Source organism: Hevea brasiliensis, chromosome 17 (assembly GCF_030052815.1).
Source record: "Hevea brasiliensis isolate MT/VB/25A 57/8 chromosome 17, ASM3005281v1, whole genome shotgun sequence".
In the NCBI taxonomy this organism is placed as follows: domain Eukaryota; kingdom Viridiplantae; phylum Streptophyta; class Magnoliopsida; order Malpighiales; family Euphorbiaceae; genus Hevea; species Hevea brasiliensis.
This window is the reverse complement of record NC_079509.1, coordinates 27,910,570-27,937,193: the sequence shown is the minus strand read 5'-3', so window position 1 is coordinate 27,937,193 and position 26,624 is coordinate 27,910,570. Positions and strand designations below refer to the sequence as shown.

Genomic DNA, 26,624 nt, shown 5'->3' with positions numbered 1-26,624 from the left:
TAGTGTCCGCATCACAACTGATATAGAGAAATAAGAAGTCCTAATAGGACTGAAAATTCATTTCTTTCACTTTGGCATGAATAACAAAAGAGTGTTGGAAGATTACATTCAAATCATACCTAGCATCCCATGCTAAGCATAAACCTTCAGCTAACCCGATTAGGTCTATAGTCACAAGATTAGAGAAGCCCCATTTTCTCAATTGTTTTCTAACCATCTTCTCTTTGTTTTTTTTTTTTTTTTTTTTTTTTTTTTTTTTTTTTTGTTTCTGCTAGAAAAACCAAGCTAGGGGAATGGAATTTGCAAATTCATTTTAAGTTGTGGATTGTCAAGGGGTTCCTCACACCCTAACAATTCCAGCTAAGTAGGTTCATCGATCATGGTGAGCTTATTTGTGGCTGGGTACCTCCACCAAATATCTTCCAACTAATTACTACAGTGTCTTTTAGGTTCAATCTCCATTGATTCCTCAGACCTAGCTCTTTTCTCTGCATTGCTTGAGTTAACTTGCTCCTTAACAATGTTAGTTTCATTGCCAATAGGTGGAATTTCTTCAATCTGCATAGAGGATCCAAGGCTCTACGCTCCAAGTCATTTTGGAATTTTGGGGAAGCAGGACAGTCAGTTCACTGGCTTGTAAAGGGTTATTGCAATGTGGACCAAGTCATCTAAGTGAATCCATTCTTCTAAGTCCAAGTGTTTTTCTGGAACACCTGAGTTGAGTGTGGGTAACAAAACATTCCTGAGGACCAAAAGTTGTTGTGACCTTCGGAGCTAGGTTTTTCTTTTTCTTGGTTTTTGTTGACACTGGGCTGATAAAGTGGGCCTTCTTTAATTTTGGGTGAGTCCATATTTGCTAGGTTAAAAGTGAGGTTAGGTTCATGGGAAATTTTTTGGTCTTGGGACAAAAGACTTAGGGTAGTCTTTTTCTTTGCTGGAGTTTGACCAGAGGAGTCACAGGGAGCCTCCAAAGCAATTAAAGCTTCTTTCTAAAAAAGGAAGGTTAGATAAGGGAGATCTTTGGCGAGATAGGCAGTATCTATGATGGGGAGAGGTAATCCTACCAAAGTTGAGGGATTTGATCTATTGGAATAGGAAGGCAACCTCGTTTCTTGATTCTCAGGAGGACACACTGCTTAAGGATACACTAGAAAGGAAAGCCTTATGAATAGGCAAAAAACCAATCAGTTTTATGGTCTTTTTGGAAGGGACTTCCATAGCTGATGATTTTCCATTTTTGGTAGTGTTGAGTCATGGGCAAGGTTTTCCAGTTATGGTGGAGCATCATGTGACTTCACTTCCAATTGTTCTTCCATAGATGGTCTTATGGTGCTCAAAACAAGATTTTATGAAGAAGGTTATGGTTAAGGTACTTTTGGTGCAGATTGTTGCAAATGGAAAGGTGATTTTTTTTTTTATAAGATTTATGAGTATTTATGGTGATTGCAGATAGGGTTTCAGTGTTTGGTGAGGTTGGGGTATTCTTCTTATTATTAGCCAGGTACGCTCTCATCCGTAGACCATATTTCCCTTTGGTGTTAAAAGTAGTGGCATTCTCTGGATTTTGTTGGATTGAAGGACAGAATTTGCATATATGTCCCGTGACTCCACATGAAAAGCATATATCGGGAAGCTTCTCAAATTTGAAATTTATCCATTGTAGTTCCCCTCGGATCTTGAGGAACTGAGGGTATCCAATGAGCCCACCCTGAGTTAAATCAGTTTCTAAAAATTCACCCATAGCATTCCCAATTGTTTTAGTGTTGTCTGTAATGAGCTGATTAGGCGATAACCTATATGCTTAAACCCAAAAGGGTGAATAAGTGAATTGGATTTCTTCAAACCCCTAATCTAGAGGCCACTCCTGTATAGCAAGGTGTTGATTCTGAATATTCCATGGCCAATTCTCCAGTACAAATTTGACATGTACTTCATGTTGAAAAGTTAAGAGAAAAGTACTAAGTTTTTTGGGTGTAATCTAGAACTGATGTCTGGTTCTCAAAGCAGCTTCAAGAGCAACTTTCATAGCAAATAAGCTAAGCCTTTTGGATGATATCGCCTTCCCCACTAACACAAGTTATTGTTGCTTGGTTGTTTGAGTATTGTCTGATGATAGTTTTAAAATTATCCTCTGAAAGGAGATTTTGGGCCTTTGAAATTAATTCCATAATGTGGTTATCACTCGTGGCACAGATGATGAAGTTAAAAGCAGAGGAGATGGTCAGTTGTTGGGTTGTAATAAGTAGCAGGTAGAGGAATAAATACAAGAAAGAATAAGACAGTAATGGTGAAGTGACTATAGGAACGTTTTCAGAGGAGTTTTTGCTGGTTAGTAGGAGTAATGGTGAAGTTGGTATACTGGATGATGTATTGAGGATTGTCATAAGGCATAAGATTAGCGAAAGTCTAGGAATGAAACTAAGATCAAATGGATAAGCTGTGTTGAGCTAATTAGTGAATTCTGTTTGAGGAACCTTATTCCAAAGAGTAGGGATGAACCCTTAGATTTTGTTGACTGACTGATGGCATACTGACAATGATAAGGCATTTCTCTCTCTTTTAATTCTTCTTCTACTTTCTATGTTTAGGGTGGTTTTCATTTACTATTGAGTGGCTTTCCCTGTTCCTATTGGGCAAGGGAAGCTCCTCTCTCTGCCTATAATTAGAATTTTACTCTCCCCACTCTATGTGGATGTAAATATTCCCTTTTGTATTTTGTTCGACAACTTGGGCTTCAACGAGAGAGAGTATTTATTTAGTTGATCTGCCGTTTCTACCTAGTTTTTAGTGTTTCTGTGTTATGGGCTCCTCACATGCAAGTGCCAATATTCTCTTGGGCTGAGATCACAGGTGGTGTTGTAGTGGATGAAATTTGAGTCCTACTCTATTCTTGCAACCAACTGCTTCCTATTGCTCTATAAAGGATTACCGTTTTAGCTGATGGTATCTCTTGGGGTTAAGGTATTTTTTACTATAAGAGCCCTGCCATTAGCCCTCGACTAAGCATTAGTTCTAGTCTGTGAAGGTTTTCAGCTCCAATGGTCTGTGTTTTACACTAGTCTATTATGGTTACTTAATTTTTCAGTTCGATGAACATTAACTCAATTTAAAGAGCCTTCTAAGCCCTAAGAGGTGGTCTTTGCTAGCATTATCTCCATCTGGAATGAGTCCTTTACCAAGTTCTGATGTGTGGCATTGCTACTTTCTTCATTAACAGGGTCCTTAGTCTTCTAATCGGGTCATTAGACCTAAGAGTTTTGCTAGTTTAGGGCTTTGGTGTTTTGGTTTATGAGTTTGAGTTTTGTAATTGAGTTTTCCTTTTTTTAGGCCATGGACCTCACCATGTATTATTCTTAGTCTTTTTATATAAAACATAATATTTTTTGATAAAAAAATAATATATATATATATATATATATATATATATATATATATATATATATATATGGCAATTAGTGCGATAGAGTGCAAATAATGCTGGCTGTAGAGGATTATTTTCATTGTGAAAGAAATTTTTTTGGCTCCCTGAAAAACAATTTTATTGTTTTGCTTTCTTTCAAAAAATGTATTTTGCATGTGTAAACAGTCACCATTTTTAAATTTTTGCTTTCAAAAAAATCAAATAATTACTTTTTAGAAGCGAACGAAACGCTCAGGGGCTATTCTCTGCTGTCCCCATTTCCCAAAGACCACTATAATTCACTAGTCATTTAACAGAACAAAAAACAGCAAAACCCTCGCTCATTGTTAGGGTGAAAAAGAGAATAAAAAAAATAAAAATGTTACACAGCTCAAATTGAGCTAGCTCAAAATGGTATATTAGTAATTAAATTAAAATTTATTATTATTTTACCCTTTTAATATATGAGTTATTTATGGTGACTTGTGAGCCATTTAGCTCATTTATAAGTCACTTGATTATAAAATCTATTCATTTAATATTCACTCATCAAACAATATTTTTCAATGTCAAATTAAGATGCTAGCAGTTTTTAAAACTCTAAAAATTAATGCTATGAGAAATATATAAATTTAGATATATTATATGCTATAAGTTATTACATATGATATATTTGTTTTAAGATAGGATATATTGATTTTTAATGATAAGTTATACTATAAGTTATATTTATTTTTTTTAACTTGAAATATGATATAAATTTGATATATGTTAATTGAAATGAAGTAAATAGCATTTCAAAAATGAAATTAAATATTATAACAATAAATATTGATATTAAAGTATCATATTAAAATTGGTTTGAAATTTGATAGTGGTGTTAGAGTGATAATGATGGCGGTGGTTGATTAGTGTAGGTAGAGTGACGGTCAAACTAGTTATATTTATATTTTTTCAGTATATAAAATATTAAAATATGATATAAATTTCACTATATATATTTTAAATCATATATACTTCATAAACACTCAAATCACCACGGTTTACAATCACCACTATTATCGTTATTTAAATCATTTATTTACAAATTATATGAATATAGATAGATATAAATGTAAAAATAAATATTACTTGACATGATATACACTTTTAGCAAATAAAATTTATATTTTCGAAATATATATATATATATATATACAAACACACACATTAGAGTTTGTATAATATATATATTTCATGCAATAAAATATTGGATGAGGGCAAGTAGCCTGATTGACATAGAAGCATGCATCTCAGCGTGGTTCAAGGTTTGAGCCCTCTCTATATTAGATATTATTTTATTTCATTTATAAGCACACCTAACACAATACGTTCTTTATATATGTATATATATATTTTCGTTGATTTTAAAAGCGGATGAGGGCTAATAGACCGATTGCACATGCTCCCAAGCATAAGGTAGAGAGTTCAGGGTTCGAATCTTTCCTTTGCCCTTTTTTTTATTTATGATTCTTTATAATTCTTTTCATTAAAAAATATAATATTAAACTGTAATAATTTGAAGTATTTTTAAACCCTAATTAACACTTTTCCTTAAAATTATAATATAACAAATGTTTAGATTTAAAATTATAAGATATATATAAATCATTTACTTATATACATCTAGTTTTATAGTATTAACATCACTTCACTATTATTAGAATAATCACTTATACAACGATCAATAGTTAAATTAGCACCACCGCTATAATCACCATGTATACAATATTACCACTATTATTATCATTAAATCATTGTTTTTAATTTAAATATAGAGGAAGATAGTCAAAGATATTTAGAGAATGATAGAAATAAAATGAATTATAAATAGAGATATTAAGATTATCATATATATATATAAAGATAAATAGAGGGAGAGAGAGATAAAGATATGGAGAGAGATATATAGAAATGCATAAATCAATTTATGTTTTGATTTCAAAATCAACACATATATTGATTTATACATTTCTATATATCATATATATAAAGATAAATAGAGGAAGAGAGAGATAAATATGTGGAAAGAAATATATAGAAATGCATAAATTAATATGTGTTGATTTATTGATTTATGCATTTCAATATATCTCTCTCTACATCTTTATCTCTCTCCTTCTATTTATTTTTATATATATGATAATATTAATATATCTATCTATAACTCATTTTATTTCTATCATTCTCTAAATATATTTGACTATCTCCCTCTATATTTAAATTAAAAGCAATGATTTAATGATGATAATGGTAGTAATATTGTACACGTGGTGACTATAGCGGTGGTGCTGATTTAACTATTGATAGTTGTATATATGACTATTCTAATAGTTGTGAAGTGTTGTTAATACTATAAAACTATGTGTATATAAGTAAATGATTTATATATATATCTTATAATTTTAAATTTAAATATTTGTTATATTATAATTTTAAGGAAAAAGTGTTAATTAGGGTTTAAAAATACTTCCAATTATTATAGTTTAATATTATATTTTTTAATGAAAAGAATTATAAAAAATCACAAAAGAGAAAAAAAAAAAAAAAAGGGGACAAATGAAGGGATCAAATCCTAAACCCTCTACCTTATACTTGGGAGCATGTGCCAATCGGACTATTAGCTCTCATCCGATAAATTTTTGTATACACATACACACACACACACACACACGAGAGTTATTTCAAAATCAACACATATTGATTTATACATTTCTATATATGTCTCTCCCTCTATTTATCTTTATATATATGATAATCTTAATATCTCTGTCTATAGTTATTTTTATTTCTATAATTCTCTAAATATCTTTAACTAGCTCTCTCTATATTTAAATTAAAAACAATAATTTAGTGATGATAATCGTGGTAATATTGTACACGTGGTGATTGTAGCAGTGATGTTGATTTAACGATTGATTGTTGTACAGGTGATTATTCTAATAGTAGTGAAGTAGTGTTAATACTGTAAAACTAGGTATATATAAATAAATGATTTATATATAACTTACAATTTTAAATCTAAAAATTTGTTATATTATAATTTTAAGAAAAAATGTTAATTAGGATTTAAAAATACTTACAATCATTATAATTTAATATTATATTTTGGAATGAAAATAATTATAAAAAATCACAAAAGAAAAAAAAAAAAAAAAAAAAAAAGACAAATGGAGGGATCGAACTCTAAAACCTCTATATTATGCTTGGGAGCATGTGCCAATTGAACTATTAGCTCTCATCCACTTTTTAAATCAACGAAAATATATATATACATATATGAAGAATGTACTGTGTTAGGTGCGCTTATAAATGAAAAAAAAATGACATTTAACATAAAGAGGGCTTGAACCCCAAATCATGCTGGAATGTTTACTTCTATGCCAATCGGGCTACTTACCCTCATTTAACATTTTATTACATGAAATATATATATTATACAAGCTCAAATGTGTATATATATATTATTTTTTAAAAAAATATAAATTTTATTTATCAAAATTATATATTATGTCCAGTAATATTTATTTTTATATTTATATCTAATCCTTCTCGGCATTCTAATTTATTATGCTAGCTCATCACTGCTGCATGTAGTAGCTCATATGTGCATGCATTAATGCAATACACTTCTCGAATCATCAATTCTTGAATAGTGTGCATGACTGCAAGCAATAATAACTTATTACATGCACACTTTCCTTTGCATGAGCCATTAAATAAGCTACCTCACCAACTTTAAGCTTTGAAGTTATTTTTAAGCTGTTTCCTCTATTTCTTTTAAGGGTATAATGATAAAACTATATACATTAGTATCATTTGAGTTAGCTTAAATTGAGCTATTTAGCAGTACTCTAAAAAAAATATATATTTAAAGACTAATTGAGAAGGATTATATGTCGTCTCCCTTAGCATCAATTTCACCCAAAAAAATCGAAAAAAACAATATTTTTTCCGTACAAGCAATTAGACGCACACTTTACATCAACTGCAGTGGCAGTAATTTCTTTTACCAGATAAGTAACCACAAACCGAAGAGCACACAAAAAAAGGAATCCGACAATGCCACAGTGTGATAGGACAGGCAGGTGATAATCCTGATTAGTCTGATAAATAAGCTGAAAAATTCACTATTCTTCACCTTTTTGCTGAAAGATGTTTGCAAAAAATTACATGATCAACCTAATCTTGCTTCTCTTCTTAGCACCTGGTTCAAAGAGTGAAATGGTAAAGAACCAAAACATAAAACTGGCAGCAGAAACCTATATCCTAAGTCAAACATAATGTTGGCAAGAACAAGCATAAAGTACACAAACATAGATGGAAGACGCCTATTTAATTTACAGACGCCCTTTCCAGAAGGCAATTAATTTGCATGGACTGGAATACAGAACATGACTCGTCATGTCAGACATGAAATTTGCAGGGGACGTAAGGCTGATGCAGATAAATAAAGCATAGTCCTATATAGGAGGCAAAGAAGATTGGAAAATAAAAACATACTTATGCATGACAACCATACCAGCTACAAATTATTGGAATTAGGAATTAATTAGATGAAATTTGCACAAATATTTAGTTGAACTTAAGATTCATTGAAGCATAAGTGAAACTGTATTCTCAAGTAGGGGTGGTGACAGGTCCGGTCCAGGCAGGAACCAGCAGTTCCGTTTCAAGGTTCACATGGATCAAAACCGGAATACAAGGTCCCCTGGTTTTAATTCCGATTACGATCTGGTTTTGATTAAATCCAACAATTGAATTTTTTTTTTCAACACTTAAAAAAAAAAAAAAAAAAACTGGCTTTTGACTGGTTTCAATTCCAGATTGGGCTGGTCTGGCTCCAAACCAGACCATGGCCAGTCTATTCTTAAGTGCATGTATGAAAGACAGAAAACTTGGACAAATCAACAAGAAGCCACTCATTCAAAGTATATATTGGTAGGACACATGGCATATAGACCCTTAGACCGTTAGACCAGGCAACACCTTATGGAAACCTAGAATGGCATGCTGCATGCCTGATGAATGCACAAAAGAACCATTCTTGATAAGTAAATGTAGATCCATTAACAAAACACAACTCTACCAAATTCCTAATATACACTATAGCAGCAGTAATATGTAATCTTCAATATAATTTCATAATAGATATTTTAAAATTTACCTCTTCAGCAAATTTTATCAAAATGGTTGTCCGAGGTCGCTGTTGACCCTCCATAGGAACAAAATGAGCTGTTACTACTGCTGGAAAACCTGCACCATCCAAAACACCCTTCAAGAGGAAAAAGGAAAAACACCCATCAGAGCTTTCATCCATTAGGATCCCTCAATAGTTAAAAAAGTTCAATGTAGAGCCTACCCTCACTATTCCAGCAACAAATGCTCCACAATTAAATGTCCCCATGTCTTTTGGAATGGAAATAAATCTGAAAAAAAAAGAGAAAAAGAAAAAAAAGAAGCAATTGCTAAGACCAGGTTGTTGTGACAGAAATTGTCATATTAACAATGAGAAGGGAGATAATTGTCACCTGTTCACAAGAAGCTCCTTCTCACTGATCATGTATTCATCTTCATGTTCAGTGCCTTTCTCAAGGGAGTCAGCTACCTAAAGCAACAATGGAGAGAAGCTGATTATGCACTGGAAATGAATATTACACTAGCTTATGTCAGTAAAATATGGCTTCAGCTTTGCATTGCTAAATCTCTCTCAACAAAACATGAGAATCATCATTATCATATCATCTGTAAAATTCAACACCTTTCCCCATCTTCTACTGAACATTTTCATTGAGCTTTTGGCAACATCGTACCATGTGCAAATGCCAAGTGGAAAAAAGGTTTTGCATAAATTTTCCCTAAAATTATTCCATTTACCAGCAGATCAAGATGCACGTAAGGAAAGATCCATTCAAGACAAAGTAAAGGCAAATCCATCTGTTTTAACTTTTCCTTAGACATAGTGGCAAATTCTAGTAGTTCTTGTAATAGAACAGGAAAAAGTTCTCATCTGGAAGGAAAAAGGGTTTTTATATGGAAGTGGATATCAGAGAAGAATACAAAAAGAAACTGCACACACGATACAACATTCTATTTTCAGCTAAAAGGTAGCTTAAGAACTCATTTAGACTGGTGAAAAATAAACTTACTTTTCCAAACAACACCTTCCACACTGTGCTGTGTACAAAAGACAAAATACCCAATAATCGAGTTTCCCTTCTATTTCCCTGTGTCATCAAAAGAAAGAACATATATAGCATTTCTACCAAACCAAATTTGCAGAATAAAAAAAAAAATCCATGAAGCAAAACCAAGTAGCTTAATAGCTACGAAAGCCACCAAGGCTCAATGTGCACTATCAATAGCATGATTATGGCATAAAATAGAAATAATTAACAATCACAAGCACCAAATCAACAAGGATCGCAATGCTTCCAAGTGCTGAATGGAAAATTAGGATCTTTAAGTTTTGAATCATCATCAAAGCTCAAGATGTGTCTGTACCTACACATATATATCATGCTTGCTTGATGGAAATAGCAAACACCAACCCCCCGCCCCCTCCCCGCGCCGCCCCCCCGCCCTCCCCCCCCCCCATCAACCCAAGAAAAAGAAAAAAAAAACTACCCCCAGAAAAATTAAATACCAATCTGCTACCATATTTTTAAGGAACAAAGACATGGATTTGTGGATGATATCATGATAGAAGCTATTGCGACCAGAAAAAGAGTTGCTGCTGCAGGTTGAGGCAAAGTGATATGAATAAAAAAAAATAAAAAGAAGAAGAAGAGCTATTGCCACTTGGGGAAATAACACACACTAAGGTATCATAATGTTATGAATGTTAACAAGGGTTGTGATTGTATGGTGAAAGGAGAAGAACAAGAAGATGTAATTGAGATGATGTTACGTACTATAGAAAGAAATATAAGAGAATATGATTAGATATTCTAGAAGTTGGGTAAGTAAGGAATTGGAGGGAAATGTGGATGAGTTGTTAGGGAGCCAGCTGTTCTGTAGTTGGCAAGTGAGCTGTTCTACAGTTGGCAAGATGAGACAGCTGAGGCAGTTATGAGATAGTTGTTGTATAAATAACTCAGCTATATCTTTCTTGTATTCATTCCAGAATTTACAAGAAATACAATAACTACTCTCTATTCTCTTCTCTCTCTCTCTCTCTTTTCTCTCTACTCTTCTATTCTTTTCTGTTAGAGTTCTCAAACCCTAACATTGGTATCAGAGCTTTGCATCCAAGAAACTAGTGGGTAATTCTTTCTTAAAGGTTGCAGCCATGACTAGGTCTGTTGTGGTTGGCCCAGAAATGGTACGGATTGCAGAATTGGAGGAGCAAATGAGAAATTTGCAGGAAGTAACTCAGAGGAATGCTGAGGAACTGAATGATTTCAAGAAGGAGATGAAAGAGGAATTAAACAAGACTTCTTTAACCAATAATGCCATTTTGGAGGACTTGCGACAAATGATGATCACTCATGTGGTGGAAAGGAATAAGGGCAGCAGCAGTTCAAATGAGGGTGGAAGCAGAGTCGAAAACAGGGGAATGCAATCTAACCCTGTAGTGCAGCCAGTTCCTGTGGTACATTCAGTCCCTATAATCCAATCAATTCCTGCAGATAATAGGGGATTATTACCTATTCCTAACATGGGTGGTATGTCTCCATTATTGCCTAAAATTGAATTAGTTACTTTTGAAGGTAAAGAACCTAGGGCTTGGTTGAGAAAATGTGTTAAGTATTTTGAGGTGTATAGGGTCCCTCATGATCAAAGAGTGCAATTAGCAAGTCTTTTCTTGCTTGATAGGGCTGATGCTTGGTTTCACAATTAGGAAAAAGGAGAGAAACATTCTTGGGAGGAATTTGAGAAGGAAATTTGTAGTAGGTTTGGGGAGGATGGATTAGAAGATATAGTGGAGGACTTTATGAAACTGAGACAGCAAGGGATAGTGGGGGAATATCAAGATGAGTTTGAGGATTTAAGAATAAGGATGGAGAGGCTATTACCTAATTTGGGGGAATCTTACTTTTTGTCAGGATTTATAGGAGGTTTAAAAGATGAAATCAGATTAATGGTAAAGATGATGAAACCTGTCACTCTTTCCCAAGCTGTGAAAATAACTAGATTGCAAGAACAATTGTTAGAAAACACCAAGAAACCTGGATCTGCAACTAATTCTTCCAAATTCAAAGCCATGACTAATAGTTTGACAACTTATTCCAATTCTTCTTTTCAGTATTCCAAACCTTATCAAACCTATCAATACCTTCCTAGACCACCAAATTTTGATTCTCAAAATAAACCCAACCCCCTTGTTACCAAGCAACAATCAGTAGGTAGTACTGCTACAGTTATTAATATTTCCACAGCAGCCTCAAAACCACTACCAATCAGACTCCACCAACAAGAAACTTACCTAAACCATGTTTTAGATGTGGTGAAAAGTATTTTCCAGGCCATCAATGTAAGTCAAAGACATTGAATGCTTTGTGTATGGATGGGAAAGATGAAGAATTGAATGAGGAGTGGCATGATGTGAGGGTTGATATAGAAGAATTGGGAGAGGCTGGTTCCACCTTATCTGTTCATGCTTTAGAGGGTAGTCATGGGGCTGACACTATAAGAATGTTAGGGATTCACAAAAATAGGCAATTGGTGATCCTCATTGATAGTGGTAGTATCACTAGTTTTATGGACAAGAGGATAGCACAGGAACTGAAATTAGACTTGGTGCAGATTCCATTTAAAGAAGTTACTATTGCTGATGGAAGAAAATTGGGTTGTAACCATCTATGTCAACAATTTAAATGGAAAATGCAGCATAATGACTTTATGTTTGACTTCAAAATATTGGAGTTAGGTAGATTTGACATGATTTTAGGAGTTGATTGGTTAAAAGATCATAATCTTGTTCTTTTTGATTTTGCTATATCTTGTATTACAATTGCAAAGGATGGCCAACGCATTCAATTGCGAGGAATTGGTGAGGAAAATTTGCAATCTGGTTTGTGGCATTCTGATAATTTGTTGAGCAAAGGAGGGGTGAATTTTCAAACTCCTTTATTCTGTGTTGTGAATTTCAGTCTGTCAATAGATTCTTTGGCTACTGCAACTGCTGTTTCTGTTCCAAATGAGAGGCTACAGGATTTAATTCAGAAGTACAAGGGTGTTTTTGCAGAACCTAAGGGGTTGCCTCCATTTAGGAGTCACAATCATGCTATTCCCTTACAATCAAATGCTCAGCCCATCAATATTAGACCCTACAAGTATCCTTATTATCAAAAAGCTGAAATAGAAAAACTTGTAGCTGATATGATAGAATCTTCAATAATTCAGCCTAGCACTAGCCCATATTCCTCTTCAGTTCTTTTGGTGAAGAAAAAAGATGGCACATGGAGGTTTTGCATTGATTATAGAAGGTTGAATGATCAAACAATAAAAGATAAGTTTCTCATCCCTATTATTGAAGATCTATTGGATGAATTGAATGGGGCTAAAGTGTTTTCTAAGATAGATTTGAGGGCTGGATATCACCAAATTAGGATGTTGCTCGAGGATATTCCTAAGACAGCCTTTAGAACACACCATGGGCATTTTGAATTCAAAGTGATGCCTTTTGGGCTCACTAATGCTCCTACAACATTGCAAGCCATAATGAATCACATCTTCCAACCATTTTTGAGGAAGTTTGTGTTAGTATTTTTTGATGACATTTTGGTGTTTAGCAAGGATATGGAGTCTCATTTGCTGCATTTGGAGGAAGTTTTTAAAGTACTACAGGCCCAACAATTATTTGCAAAGCAGTCTAAATGTTTTTTTGGGCAAACTGAGATTGAATACTTGGGGCATATAATTTCAGGGGCAGGGGTATCTACCGACCCTAAGAAGGTGGCTGCCATGGTTGATTGGTCTGTGCCTTCGTCTGTTAAAGAACTCATAAGTTTTTTAGGCCTCACTGGATATTATAGGAAATTTGTAATGCACTATGGCATTATCTGCAGGCCTCTTACTGAATTATTGAAGAAAGATTCTTTTCATTGGAACAAGGCAGCTCAAACAGCATTTGATACTTTGAGGAGATTGATGTCTGAAGAACCAGTCCTTGCTCTTCCTAATTTTTCTAAGCCATTTATTGTGGAAACTGATGCAAGCAATTGGGGAATGGGTGCAATTTTACAGTAGCAAGGGCATCCAATTGCCTATATTTCTAAGGCATTTGGTCCTAGGAGTCAGGCTATGTCAGTATATGAAAAAGAATTATTGGCTATTACTTTTGTAGTCAGCAAATGGAGACATTATTTGGAGCAAGGGCAGTTCTTTATTAAGACTGATCATGAAAGCATTAAGTATCTTTTGGAGCAAAGGTTACATAACAATTTGCAGCAGAAGGGTATTTCAAAGTTGCTTGGTCTGGATTACAAAATTTTGTATAGAAAGGGCATTGAAAATAAGGTGGCAGATGCTTTATCCAGAAGGTGTGTTGACGTGGATTCTTATTCTTATGCTATGTATTCAGTGGTGGTTCCAATTTGGATGCAAAAGTTAATTGCTAGTTATGAAAATGATGGGAAAGCCTCTGACTTACTCCAGCAGTTGTTTTTGGATAAGGATGCAGTTTCTGGGTATCAATTGAAGAATGGCAGTTTGTATTATAAAGATAGAATGTATGTGGGGATTACTACCAATTTGAGGCAGTTGTTGTTGGAATCTTATCATAGTTCAGCAGTGGGAGGCCATTCAGGTGTTCATGCTACTTATTTGAAATTAAAGAAATTTTTCTTTTGGCTTGCTATGCTTAATGATGTCATGCAGTAGGTTCATACCTGTGATACTTGTGCTAGATGTAAGGGAGAGCACTGTGATTATCCAGGGTTGTTACAACCTCTACCAATTCCTACTCAAGCTTGGCAACAGGTGTCTATGGATTTTATTGAAAGATTGCCCAAGTCAAAGGGGAAAGACACTATTTTGGTAATTGTTTGCAGATTTACTAAATTTGGCCATTTTATTTCACTAGCACATCCATTTTCTGCTGTTTCTGTAGCCAAACTTTTCATTGATCACATTTTTAAGTTGCATGGAGCTCCTCAAGTTATTGTTTCTGACAGAGATAAGGTGTTTACTAGCTTATTTTGGCAAGAATTGTTTAGAAGTATGGGAATTAAACTTAATTTTAGTTCTGGCTATCACCCTCAGTCTGATGGACAGACTGAAAGAGTTAATCAGTGTGTGGAGAATTATTTGAGGTGCATGGTTCATTTGAGGCCTACCAATTGGAGCTCTTGGTTACCTATGGCAGAATGGTGGTACAATTCCTCTTATCAAAGTGCTATTCAGATGACTCCATTTGAAGCACTGTATGGGTATAGTCCACCTCTGTTTCATGAAAATTTTACTCTTGATTCCTCAGTTGGGGCTGTAGGGAGATTGTTACAAGAGAGACAGCATCTTAATAATCTCTTAAAGGAAAATTTACAAGTGGCCCAACATAGGATGAAGCAGCAAGCTGACCAGAGGAGAACTGAGAGGGAATTTGTTGTTGGGGATTGGGTGTATTTGAAACTTCAGCCTTATAGGCAGACTTCAGTATCTGTCAGATAAACCCTTAAACTTTCTGCTAAGTTTTATGGGCCATTCAGAATTCTTGCTAAGATTGGGAAAGTTGCTTATCAATTAGACTTGCCTCCAACAGCTACTATTCACCCTGTTTTCCATGTATCCATGCTTAAGAGGAAGGTTGGGGATGGTGTAATGGTTGCTACTGATTTACCTGTTATGCAAGATGACCAGATTAAAGTTGTTCCTAAGCAGGTTTTGCAGACCAAAATAATTGAAAGAGGACACCAGAGAGTAGAACAGGGACTTGTTAAGTGGCTTAATCTGTCAACAGCGGATGCCACTTGGGAAGATAAAAGCTTTATTGAAGGGCAATTTCCTGAAGTCTCCCTTTCTTGGGGACAAGAAAGTGCTAAAGGAGGGAGTATTGTTACGTACTATAGAAAGAAATATAAGAGAATATGATTAGATATTCTAAAAGTTGGGTAAGTAAGGAATTGGAGAGAAATGTGGATGAGTTGTTAGGGAGCCAGCTGTTCTGTAGTTGGCAAGTGAGCTATTCTACAATTGGCAAGATGAGACAGCTGAGGCAGTTATGAGATAGTTGTTGTATAAATAACTCAACTATACCTTTCTTGTATTCATTCCAGAATTTACAAGAAATACAATAACTACTCTCTATTCTCTTCTCTCTCTCTCTCTCTCTCTCTCTCTCTCTTCTCTCTCTACTCTTCTATTCTTTTCTGTTAGAGTTCTCAAACCCTAACAGATGAGTTGATATCTATTATAGGAGTTGTTATAGTTGTGAAGTAGTTATAATTGGCAGGAACAATTAGTAAGTAGAAGAGATGTTGTATAAATAACTAAAGAGTTGTAACACTATCCAAGAAATATCAATATCACAATAAATTCTCTTCTCTCTAAGTTCTATTCTCTCTATCTTCGTCCTTCTCTTCCCCTTTCTTTCTCTATCTCCCCCTAATTTATGTTCTTCTCTGGAATTAAGAACACTGCTTTGTAACAGATGGTATCAGAGCTTGATTTATTAATGTTCTTCTCTGGAATTAAGAACACTACTTTGCAACAAATGGTATTAGAGCTTGATTTTCAGTGGGCATTGTTTCAAATTAGCTAAGGGCTTCTTCTTCTTCTTATGTTCTATTTTCTTCCTTTCTTTCCCTTCATTTTCTTCTTCTTCTCGGCATATCATGTTTCTTCTTCCTCTTCCTTTCTTGAAATCAAATTTCTTTCTTGTTCTATTAATTTAGGGCTCCCTCTCTTATTTTTCTTCTTTAATTTTTTCACTTCCTGCATTTCAAGAAACCTATTTCTTGGAATTCTCGAAAATTTTCTTCCTCACCTTCGTTCTTTCTCTCTTGTCAGCTACCTTATTCCTTTTCCTTTTATCAAATTCTTCTCAATTTCTCTATTTCCAATTTCTGCTCTATTAGGGTTTCAAATTCAAGACCTTTTTTTTGGGTTCCATTGACAAATTCCAGTTGATTTTTTTTCCCTATTTTTCTTCCTTGAATTTTCTTCCTCAATTTTCTTGGAGATAAATCTTTCCCATTTGTTTTCTATTGTAACCCATACCTAGCACTTCTACTATTAGATCATGGAAATACAGCCTGGGCAACAAAAGATAATTTTGTGTATACTTGAACGTTTGGAAAACTTTAAAAGACAAGAAGAGTTTGTGGAAAAATTGAATCGGAGATGGGAAACATTTTAGAAGCCGATTCAAAATGCAAAAACCAGAAACCATGGAATTGAGAGTTCTTGGAGTAATGGCAGTGAATTGGGAAAGACTGAGAAGAGTGAGGCTAAGGAGGAGACTGTCTCAATTGATGACAAGGTGATTTTAAACTCATTACCTGAGAATTCTTGGAATAATGGCAGTGAAAGGAGATTACTGAATAAAAAATAAAAGACATGGGATTTTGATGTTAATGAGGAGACTGACTTACTTGATGATACGACATTTCTTCATAGTGATAGAGAAAAGGAAGAGGTTGATATTATTGGTGATGGAGAGGAGATTGTCCCAGATCAATTAGATTCAATTGAGAATGAAGACATGGCTTATGTGGGAGCAGTAGAAAAATATAAAGATCAATTTAGTGCTGAGATGGAGCAAGATTTTATTGTTGATATGTCTGGTATAAGTGAGGTATATGAGGATGGTGATGATAGGCAACTAGAATTTGCAAAGGGCAAAATAGGAGCTAAATCTGAAATAATTGCAAAACTTGCTTCCAAAACTGAATTTTTTGCTGCAAAAATTCTTGGGAATGTTTTTGAAAACAAAAAACATAAAGGTGTTACAACAAGTGTGGGTGTTGGAAGCAAGTGGCAATGTTTCGGGAGCCAAGATGGTGAATTTCGCTGTTTTACTCCTATAAGCCTCATGGAAAATCAATGGGAAATATCAAGGGGAAGGAAGAAAGTTAAAACACCAAATGGTATTGTGATCTTGAAGGAATAAGCATGGGAAATTGGGAGAAGAAAAAGGAAGAAAATTAACTGTCACTTAACTAGTTCATACTTTCAGCTGATGAGAAGGAAGCACCTATATCGAGCTCCTTTTAGTGCTATAGTTGCAGCAGTATTTGGGGAGCCAAGATGGTGAATTCAGCAGTTTTACTCCTATAAGCCTCATGGAAGATGAATGGGAAATATCAACAAGGGGAAGGAAGAAAGTTAAAATACCGAATGGTATTGTGGTCTTGAAAGAATAAACATGGGAAATTGGGAGAAGACAAAGGAAGAAAATTAACTCTTTATCAATTAACGAGTTCATACTTTCAGCTGATGAGAAGGAAGCACCTATAATGAGTTCCTTTCAGTGTTATAGTTGAAGCTCTCCTTATTCATTCCTGAGGATAAGAATGATTTCGAGAAGTGGGGAACATTAAGAATATTAATAAGGGAAGTAGAATAAGAAGATGTAGTTGAGATGAGTTTATAGCTGTTATAGGAGTTGTTATAGTTGTGAAATTATCGTTATAATTGAGGGGAACAATTAGTTAGCAGTTAGTAGTATGCCCTAGAGCATATCATTTAGTATGTATCTTGTATATATTTTTATTAATAAAAGGCATTTCCACTTTTCCGTTTACATAATATATTTATGTGTAATAGAAAAGGTCCATTGATATTTTATTAGAAATATTATTCTTAAGTTGTTAAGAATATGAGTGACAATATTTCTAGCACGAAGTATCATAAATAGGTTCACAATCGAGGATACTTCATAATAAGGACATGACTTATGCAGAAAGATTGTATTCATGTTTGTTCCCAAGTTATTTATATGAGATATAAATAAGATGGAATGGTGAGTCTCATGCATATGACAAACATAATAGGCACTTATAAATGATAAGTAGGCCGAACCAGTGACACTTATGACAAGCACATGGAGTTTACTCTTGTCAATGTTTTGTCATAAATCATATTAGTGCATATAATCTTTAGACCTGAGATAGCACAGTTATCTTGTATATAGGTAGTTTGAGTTTGATACTGCTTTCATACTTGTACTGTGTATGCGTATATGGGCATGTGTTGGCTCCTACTAGTTATATATGGAGGTAGGTGTTGATCAAGATGAAATCTGTTCCTCTAAGTAAATAGAGATAAAATCCTATGTTCATTTAATTGTTCTTGATGTTTCAAGTTTCTGGCCAGGACAGATAGATTTATTCAGAAAAGAGTTTCTGATGAGAAAATCTTTTTAATCAAGAACTGGAATTAAAAAAGAACATAATATTCATAGCAAATGGAGTTTGACATAAGACATGACTCAACTTTGAGTTGGGATTTTGTAATGCAGAGATTCTAGTGCATGGTAACATATGATTATAGGTTCATTTAAGGTAAACCTTATTACTAATTGGGTGGCCATGGCATGCTATGCTAGGTGTTAACCATGATCTATGAGGTTCATAAAATGATTTAGAGAAATCATTTATGGTAAGAAAGAGTTCTGATGATATTAAGAGTTGATATCATGTCTCATTTCCAATTAGTGATGAGCCTAGTAAGTCACACACATACACAAGTTATCACCTAATTAAATATGATTTAATTAATTAATTAAAGAGTTTAATTGATTAATTAAATAGGTTTGGTTTGCAATTAGATTGCAAAGTCCCTAGCATGACTTGAAACCAAATCTAGATTATTGGATGTATAATATAAGTTAAATTTATATTTAAAGTGTTTAAATATAAATTTAATTAATGAGAAATTAATTAATAGAGATTAATTAATTAATTTATATTTGATATAAATTAATTAGAAGAAGAAAATAATTATTTTGGGTTAAGAACTCAAAATTAAGACACAGGGGCATTTTGGTCATTTCATAGTGTGACACGTGGCACTATGAGATTGTGACACATGGGATTACACATAAGCTTGCCAAATGTTTTTTAATCATGTAAGATGATTAAAATCAAGATTAATATAGGTTTGACACTTGGCACAATGTGATTGGGTCACTTAAACCTAGAGCTAATCAAAGGGTGACATGTGGCAAGGGTTTAATGTGTTAACCTAGCTATTTAAGTGTTGTTATGAGAAAATAAAACACAACCAGCAGCCACACTCCTTTGTCACGCCACTTTGAGGGTTTTCTTCTCTTCTTCTTCATCTCTCATCAATTCAAAGAGATTAGCCATCAATCTCTTGAATTAAGAACACTAGAAATTGTTTCTAGTGTCCTGTTTACATCTCTAATCTCTTAAAAGGCAGAACTTGAATTTCTAATTAATAGAAAAGGCTTTAGAAGCTGTTCAAGGGCTGCCATAGGTGTTCTTGGTGTGGACAAGCTAGAGGGACAACATCTGGTGTCCTGAAGACGAATCTCAAAGGCGCAGACACGCTGCAGTGCATCAAGAGGTTAGTGTAATCGTTCTTGATTTAATCTAGGGTTCTAAAATTAATCTGATTAATTTTAAAATCTTAAATGGCAAATACAGATCCAAAAACATATTAAAAGAGTTTTAATATGTTATTTACCATTGAAATCAAATAGATAAAAATAAATCTTGCATGATGCATGTGGCCCTAGGTGAAAATTTTTGAATTCAATGGTATAAACTTGTGTTTTTCACGCTTCCGTTCCTTCAAGCAGAAGAGATGTTGTATAAATAACTGAAGAGTTGTAACAGAGGACCATCCAAGAAATATCAATATTACAATCAATTCTCTTCTCTCTGAGTTCTATTCTCTCTATCTTCCTCCTTCCCTTCCCCTTTCTTTCTCTATCTCTCCCTAATTTATGTTCTTCTCTGGAATTAAGATTGTAACACACAATTAAGAAGATATAAAGGAATGCTTGTTACTGAAAGTTAAGCAAGCAACAGATACTGCAGTAAACAAACACAATATGTTCATGGCATTCTGATGGTTCACAATTAAAAAAACATTATAGATTGATATGATGATCTGATAATAAAGGCACGCTGCCCATTTAAGGTTCACTAGAGTGGGGTTGAGAAGGGGAATTTACATAAAGCATCTACTCTAAAAACTCAAAACTGTACCAGTGAAGTTTGTGAACACAAGTGATAAGACCTGCACAATTAGACCAAGCAAGGGACACAAAAATACTTAAGATGTCTGCAAGCATATCCATTAATCATAAGCAAGGGCATCTATTTTGTGGTAAACTGAAGTTTGAAGAATCCAGTCAATACAAACCAGAGCAATCCAAGGCATCAGATGTCAAATGGAGGATTATAAACAGATATTTTACTTCCAACTCAACAAGCTAAGCATATTTTCATGAATTAAGAAAATGTAGGAAATCAAACCGCAGCCTCTGGTGCTTTTCAATTCTAACTTCGGAATATTCATTACGCCATTCATTATTTTACAACTAACAAGTTGAAAGATAAAGTTCATCAAAATTACATGTTTCATCCAAATTGAAGAAGCCAACCATATGACAATGCACTCAAGTTGTGATTAGAGTTACAGATAAATAACACCCTATATTTATGCTGCCTCAAACAGAAACTGTCAAATGAATATAATTAACAAATTGGAAAAAAAAAACAAAAAAATAAAAAAAGAACCACTTGTACTTTCATTCTATTATAATAATTCATAAAATCAGCTTGCCAATTATTGCCAAAAGAAGGAAATAAAAAGAGTTTATGGGAAAACTAATCTACCTCTAACTGATGATAGAACTCATCTACAAATCAAGATTGTACTTAGGCTAATTGCACTGGAATAACAAACCAATTTAACGATAGTTATGCCAACGGTTCTGACATCAGCAATCAGGTATTGAAACCCTAACTAATTTTTAAATTGGTTGGTTTTGCTTGTTGTAATTTGCTGAGGAGAACTCTAGTAACATGTCATACCTTTTCTCTATGGCAAAGAAGTTCAAGAACTCGAGCCCCAACAGCATAGCCTGCATCCTCGAGCCTGCTCCATTCCCACAAATATTATCACAAACAATGAAACCAGTAAGCAAGATATCAAAAATTAAATAGAAGCCATGTACATTTGCAGATCCCTGGAATCAAAAGTTTTAAGCATATCAACTTCAAACAACATTTTTTCTTGACATTCTTCCTTTTTTTGTCCAACTTTCTATTTTCTCTATATCCAGTTTCCATAAATGCATGCTCAGAGAGGTTGCAAGATATTATGTCTCAAAGATGTCAATATGAATATTCTGCATACATTCCTCGTCGCCTAGAAACAATGAATTTGAGAAACTATTGACTCACGCCGAATGAGGAGACCATTTACTTTTATTATCCCACAATTTTGCATCCACTAGGTAAATACAGAGATATAAAACAAATGATTTACATATATAGAACTAACTGGGTTGAAGTTGCGAAAATGGCATCGTACCTCCGTTCTAATTCAGAAATGTTGTCAACCTGAGTCTGATTATATTGAACAAGCTCCGAAAACAAAAATGCAAATGCACTCAAACTGACCTGAGAAATAAAAATGCTTAAGAATCAATTTAGAAAATTTCAATTCCCAACACCAATTAAAGAACAAAATCCAGTCACAGTTAACAAAAGAGGTTTGTAAGAAAATCAACTTCAAATCTGACATTTCTGCCATAAAGTTGAATTCTTGCCAACTTAGCAAATGATAGAGCTAGGCAACGTTAATTGGAGGTTTGAGATGCTCTTGGATCAAATTGTTAAAAAAAAAAAAAAACGTCAAACTTTGATATTTTCTTTTCCCAATTTTCTTAGCTACAAAGCAGAACAGTAAAATGCCCAAGTACTAATCCAAATAATACTAAAACCGACTAGAAGAACTACAGGAGAAGATTAAAGACATAAATGCAGTATAGATCTGAAATTTCGTTTGGATGGTTAGAAAATGCAGCAGAACAGAAAGAGAAACTGGATCTGAAGTTTCTCCACAAAGCAGCAGTGATTAGATGAGAGAGAGAGAGAGAGAGGGGAAGAGGAGGTACCTCTTGTTTACCCTTACTTAGTGATCTGTCGAGAACATTAGAGTATTGCTTGATCTTGCCTACTCCGATCATATTTAGCTACTAATGTTCTCCCGCTTTAACGTTCTCTGTCTATTGAAGGAAGTTTGGATAAAACCGGAGGAAAATTTCCCCGGTGAGTAGGTTCTGCAAAATCTGTTTGGCCGCTAAGAAATTCTGGGAAGAGAAATAAGAGGCGCGGCGTACTGAGTTGGTGACATTTGAGCCACACTAGACCGGCGGTTCATTTTATGTGTGTGACTCAGGTTCCTTTTTGGTTCTGCCTAATAATCGAAACTAAGCTGAAATTTAAGTATGATTTTGGTTTAGTTCTTCCGTTGTTTCAATTTTTCATTTTTTTTTTCCAATTCAATTTGATATTATTTTAATTAATTTTTTAAATAATTTTATATAATTATTTTTTTAAAAAATAATATTTGAATTAATATTAAATTTTTAAATTAAATTATTAATATATAATATATTATATAATACATATTTTAATTATTTTTAAATTATATAATATTTAATTTTAAATTAATATATAATTTAATATTAAGTATATTAATAATATAATAATATATTTTTTAATTATTTATTAATTACAAAATATTTAATTATAAAATATAAATATAATTATGAATTAATATATATAATATAATAATACATTTATAATTAAAAATTATAAAATAATTTAATATATTTATAAATAAAATTATTAAAAATATATAAAAAAAAATAAAACATAATACTATATTGTATTTGATTCATATTCACATATTCATATTCACACATGTATATATATAGCTCCAATTTAATTTTTAGTAAAAAAAATTAGAATGAAATTAAAATATCAAAATAATTTTAGTTTAATATAACTTTTATCGATTCGATATAATTTTTTGAGTTCATTTGAAACTCAAAAAATGTGCACAACCCTAATTTTATGCACTAAGCCTGATTTAGTATTGAATAAACAAGGTTACATGGAGCTTATCAAGGGTTGACACAATATATATATATTATTTTTAATATTTTTATATTATTTTAATTTTTCTTATTAAAATTTATAACACGTAGTTATGATACACTCATTTTGATATTTTATTTTTAACATTTACATATTTAATTTAAATTTTCAATAAAATTACATTTCTTATCACTTTTTACATTTTAACACCAAAAAAGTATAATTAAAATAAATCATCACTCATATAAATATATAAATTATATATATATATATATATATATATATATATATATATATATATATATATATTATTATTATTATAAGCAGTAGATAAATAATTATGGAAATATTCAAATTTAATTGAATAAATATAATTTTAACTTTGATTGTATTATTAAAATAAATTATTATTTTATTTTAAATGATAAAAATAATTATAATAATGGAATTAAGTCAATATTAAGATGAAAATATTTATTTTTTTATTAATTAATTACATAAGTTGCAATATATATTAATCTTAAGAAGGTGAGTTTTAGATATGTAACAACCCAGAAAAATAAAAAAAAATAAAAAAAATAATAAAAAAAAATATTTTGAAAAATGGGATTGGCGTGTGACAGTGGGTTTTCCCACTGTCACAGCAGCCTTTTATAAAAAAAAAAAAAAAAAAAAAAAAAAAAAAATTTCAAAAACGGGAGAGGAAACCCCCCCCCCCCCATTTCTCTTCTTTCCCTCTCCTTCCCTTTCTTCTTCTTCTTCCTTTCTCCGGTGACCGGCCGGCAACGTCCCAAGCAGCTCCCCACCGGCCGGCGATCCTCAAGAACGCCCATGACCACGAAAACGGCAAGAGAGAGGAAGAGGAGAGAAAACGCCTGATGGCGTGGCTTTTCATGATTCGGCCGTCCGACATCCGATCGAGGCGATTCCGGTGGCGTTGGAAAGCTTGTTCTGAGAGCTTTCTTTTGATACTAATTTTGAAGCAAATGGAGGTCGGATGAGTGAGATATGGAGGAGAGAAGTTTCGGGTTTTTCAAGCTTTTTCGTCAGATCTACGACGATCCGACCGTTGGATCGACGATCCGAGACCACATATGGACTGAGGAAGAGGAGAGGAACATGGTGGTATGATCAGACCCGGCAAATGTCGCCGGCGACCAGCGGCCGGCCACCATGCGTGGTGGTGCCGGCGGTGGCTCCGGTGAGCTATGGAGATGGTTCAACTTCCAGAGGCTTCCTCATAAATTTTTGAAATTTTTGAGACACAGATAAACTTCGGGTAAGACAATTTTTATTATTTCTGCTGCATGGAGCATAAATACAGTGTTTCTTAAACAGGAAAAATTGGAGAAAAATTCTAAGAAAAATATATGATGAAAGTAAAATTATTTGGAGATATTCTATGGTGTTAGTTGAATTTTTGGGTGATCGTAGAATATTTTTGAGAAATATGGATGGATTTTAGTTAGATTTTTAGCATATAGGCATATAAGATTGTTTGAAATTAAGATGTTTAAATTTTATATGATTGGTTGAAGCTTGAGGATGGACGTTTAAATATGTGAATATTAGATTGGGTTGAATTAATAATATGTTAGCTGTTGGAAACTTATGGAATTGAGTAAAATTCTTGAATAAAATATTCATGGGTGACTAGAAAATTACAATTCATTTTGCAATAGCCTTATAATATTATTAAGGACCACGGGACAAAATTTTAGAATTTTTAGAGCTTGTTTGAGTGGATTTTTGAAAAATGTCAATTATAGGGACTAAAACGTAATTTTTAAGATTTTGAGTATTATCTGATTTGGAGGGCCCAGGAGGGGCCATGTGACATTGATGAGATGTGATTGTGAAAATTGAGAATCTAGAAGTGTTATTTGAGCCTTTTTGCAGGTTGGGTAGGTCCCAGGTATAGGGGAGACTCTGCCGGATTTTCGGCATGAATTAGGCTGTCTATTGCCTCTTTAGAGTTTTATCTTAACTTAGTACTAATAAATTTATAATTTAATTATTAGGTGATCGAGGTCAGCTATTTTCTGCATCCAGCAGCCACAATAGTCATCGGTGTACTGTGAGTAAAATATTAATTTTAATTGTAATTTCACTATTATTATATGTTTAAGCATGCCCATGCATCACTTATATGCATATATTTATGTAGTTAAACCTTAGGCACGATTTATGTTGCATTCATAACTGTGAAAGTGCCATGTATGTTGTTGTGGTAATTTGGAGCAGTGTGCGTGCGTTGGCGTGCGTATGATGTGGTGTGGACTATGGATAGGACGGGTAGACACGGCTTGAGTTCTTATTTGGGACCGGTCCTTGGGGTAGACACGGCTTGAGTTCTTATTTGGGACCCCGATTTGGTATTTAAGTGGAAGTCCGAAATGAGTTCTTGGGCACTGAGTTGGATTTAAGAGAGCTGTATAGGGGATCAGCTCCCATATATTATGATTGATGTTACAGGGTGAGTGAGTGCTCCAAATTACCTTTTTGATGTTATGATGTGAAAATGTTGTTGATGTTGCATTTCACTCTACAGGGTGCATTAGTTTTAGATAGTTATAGAGATTATGGTTAAAATTGATATTTTACTCTCTGAGTCGAACGCTCACTCCTGTTCAAAAATTTTTACAGGCCACAGGAGGATATTTTATTCTGGGTTAACCTGCTTTTCTACTTCGCAGGTTGTTTATCAATATTTGTGTAATTTTATTTACTCCTAGAATTTTCGCATGTGTTAGAAGTATTTATTGATTATGGTCTGTAATATTATTATCATGTTGGACCTGTAAACGTATAATGATATGCATGTTTGATGGATTGGATGAGGGAGCTGAGCTCCCATTTATTATTATGAGGATATGAGTATGTGGAGTGTGAGCTGAGCTCCCCAATTGAGTATTTATTGTGTTTACAGGTCGGGTGAGTCGAAAACTCCCCGTTGGAAAGTCCATTTTATGGCCGGACTCTGTCCGTTTGTTTTCTTGATACTGGGCCTAAATGGGCCTTAGAGTTGGGTTAATGAACAGTTAGGCTTACTACGGGCCTCGGGGGCTTTAGGCTGGCCCAGGTCCTAGTGCCGGTCCGGCCCATAGGTTGGGTCGTGACAAATGTGGTATCAGAGCTTAGGCTCCAGATTCATAGGG

The 26,624-nt window shown here is 33.7% G+C and overlaps 1 protein-coding gene and 2 long non-coding RNA genes across 4 annotated transcripts; 2 read left to right on the top strand and 1 right to left on the bottom strand.

Moving 5' to 3' along the window:
• The first annotated feature begins 620 nt into the window (after positions 1 to 620).
• LOC131175540 (uncharacterized) lies at positions 621 to 2,557 on the top strand. Its single transcript, XR_009145728.1, has 2 exons — positions 621 to 1,369; positions 1,450 to 2,557. It is a non-coding gene; the product is annotated as an uncharacterized LOC131175540 (long non-coding RNA).
• A 4,738-nt stretch (positions 2,558 to 7,295) lies between these two features.
• Positions 7,296 to 22,787, bottom strand: LOC110669597 (uncharacterized). Of its 2 annotated transcripts, XM_021831661.2 has the most exons (8): positions 22,479 to 22,783; positions 21,893 to 21,981; positions 21,391 to 21,454; positions 9,589 to 9,666; positions 8,971 to 9,047; positions 8,802 to 8,868; positions 8,607 to 8,714; positions 7,296 to 7,646 (listed from the first exon to the last, which is right to left on the bottom strand). In XM_021831661.2, the coding sequence occupies exons 1-8, from the start codon at positions 22,548 to 22,550 to the stop codon at positions 7,617 to 7,619; spliced, it is 585 nt and encodes a 194-aa protein (XP_021687353.2). In that variant the 5' UTR covers positions 22,551 to 22,783; the 3' UTR covers positions 7,296 to 7,616. The 2 variants fall into 2 exon arrangements, with proteins under 2 accessions (XP_021687353.2, XP_021688059.2); XM_021832367.2 differs by lacking the exon at positions 9,589 to 9,666 and having other exon boundaries at positions 22,479 to 22,787.
• Positions 22,788 to 24,389: 1,602 nt separating this feature from the next.
• LOC131175405 (uncharacterized) lies at positions 24,390 to 26,351 on the top strand. The gene is made up of 3 exons (XR_009145596.1): positions 24,390 to 24,745; positions 25,488 to 25,543; positions 26,113 to 26,351. It is a non-coding gene; the product is annotated as an uncharacterized LOC131175405 (long non-coding RNA).
• The last annotated feature ends 273 nt before the right edge of the window (positions 26,352 to 26,624 follow it).

Bases quoted from the DNA above. Each gene is read 5' to 3' on its own strand.
- LOC110669597 (XM_021831661.2), bottom strand. From the start codon at position 22,550: ATGATCGGAGTAGGCAAGATCAAGCAATACTCTAATGTTCTCGACAGA. The intron at 9,667-21,390 runs GTATGACATGTT...TTGATGACACAG, and splicing joins TTCTTTGCCATAGAGAAAAG to GGAAATAGAAGGGAAACTCG. The intron at 8,715-8,801 runs GTAGGCTCTACA...TTCCTCTTGAAG, and splicing joins TTGTTGCTGGAATAGTGAGG to GGTGTTTTGGATGGTGCAGG.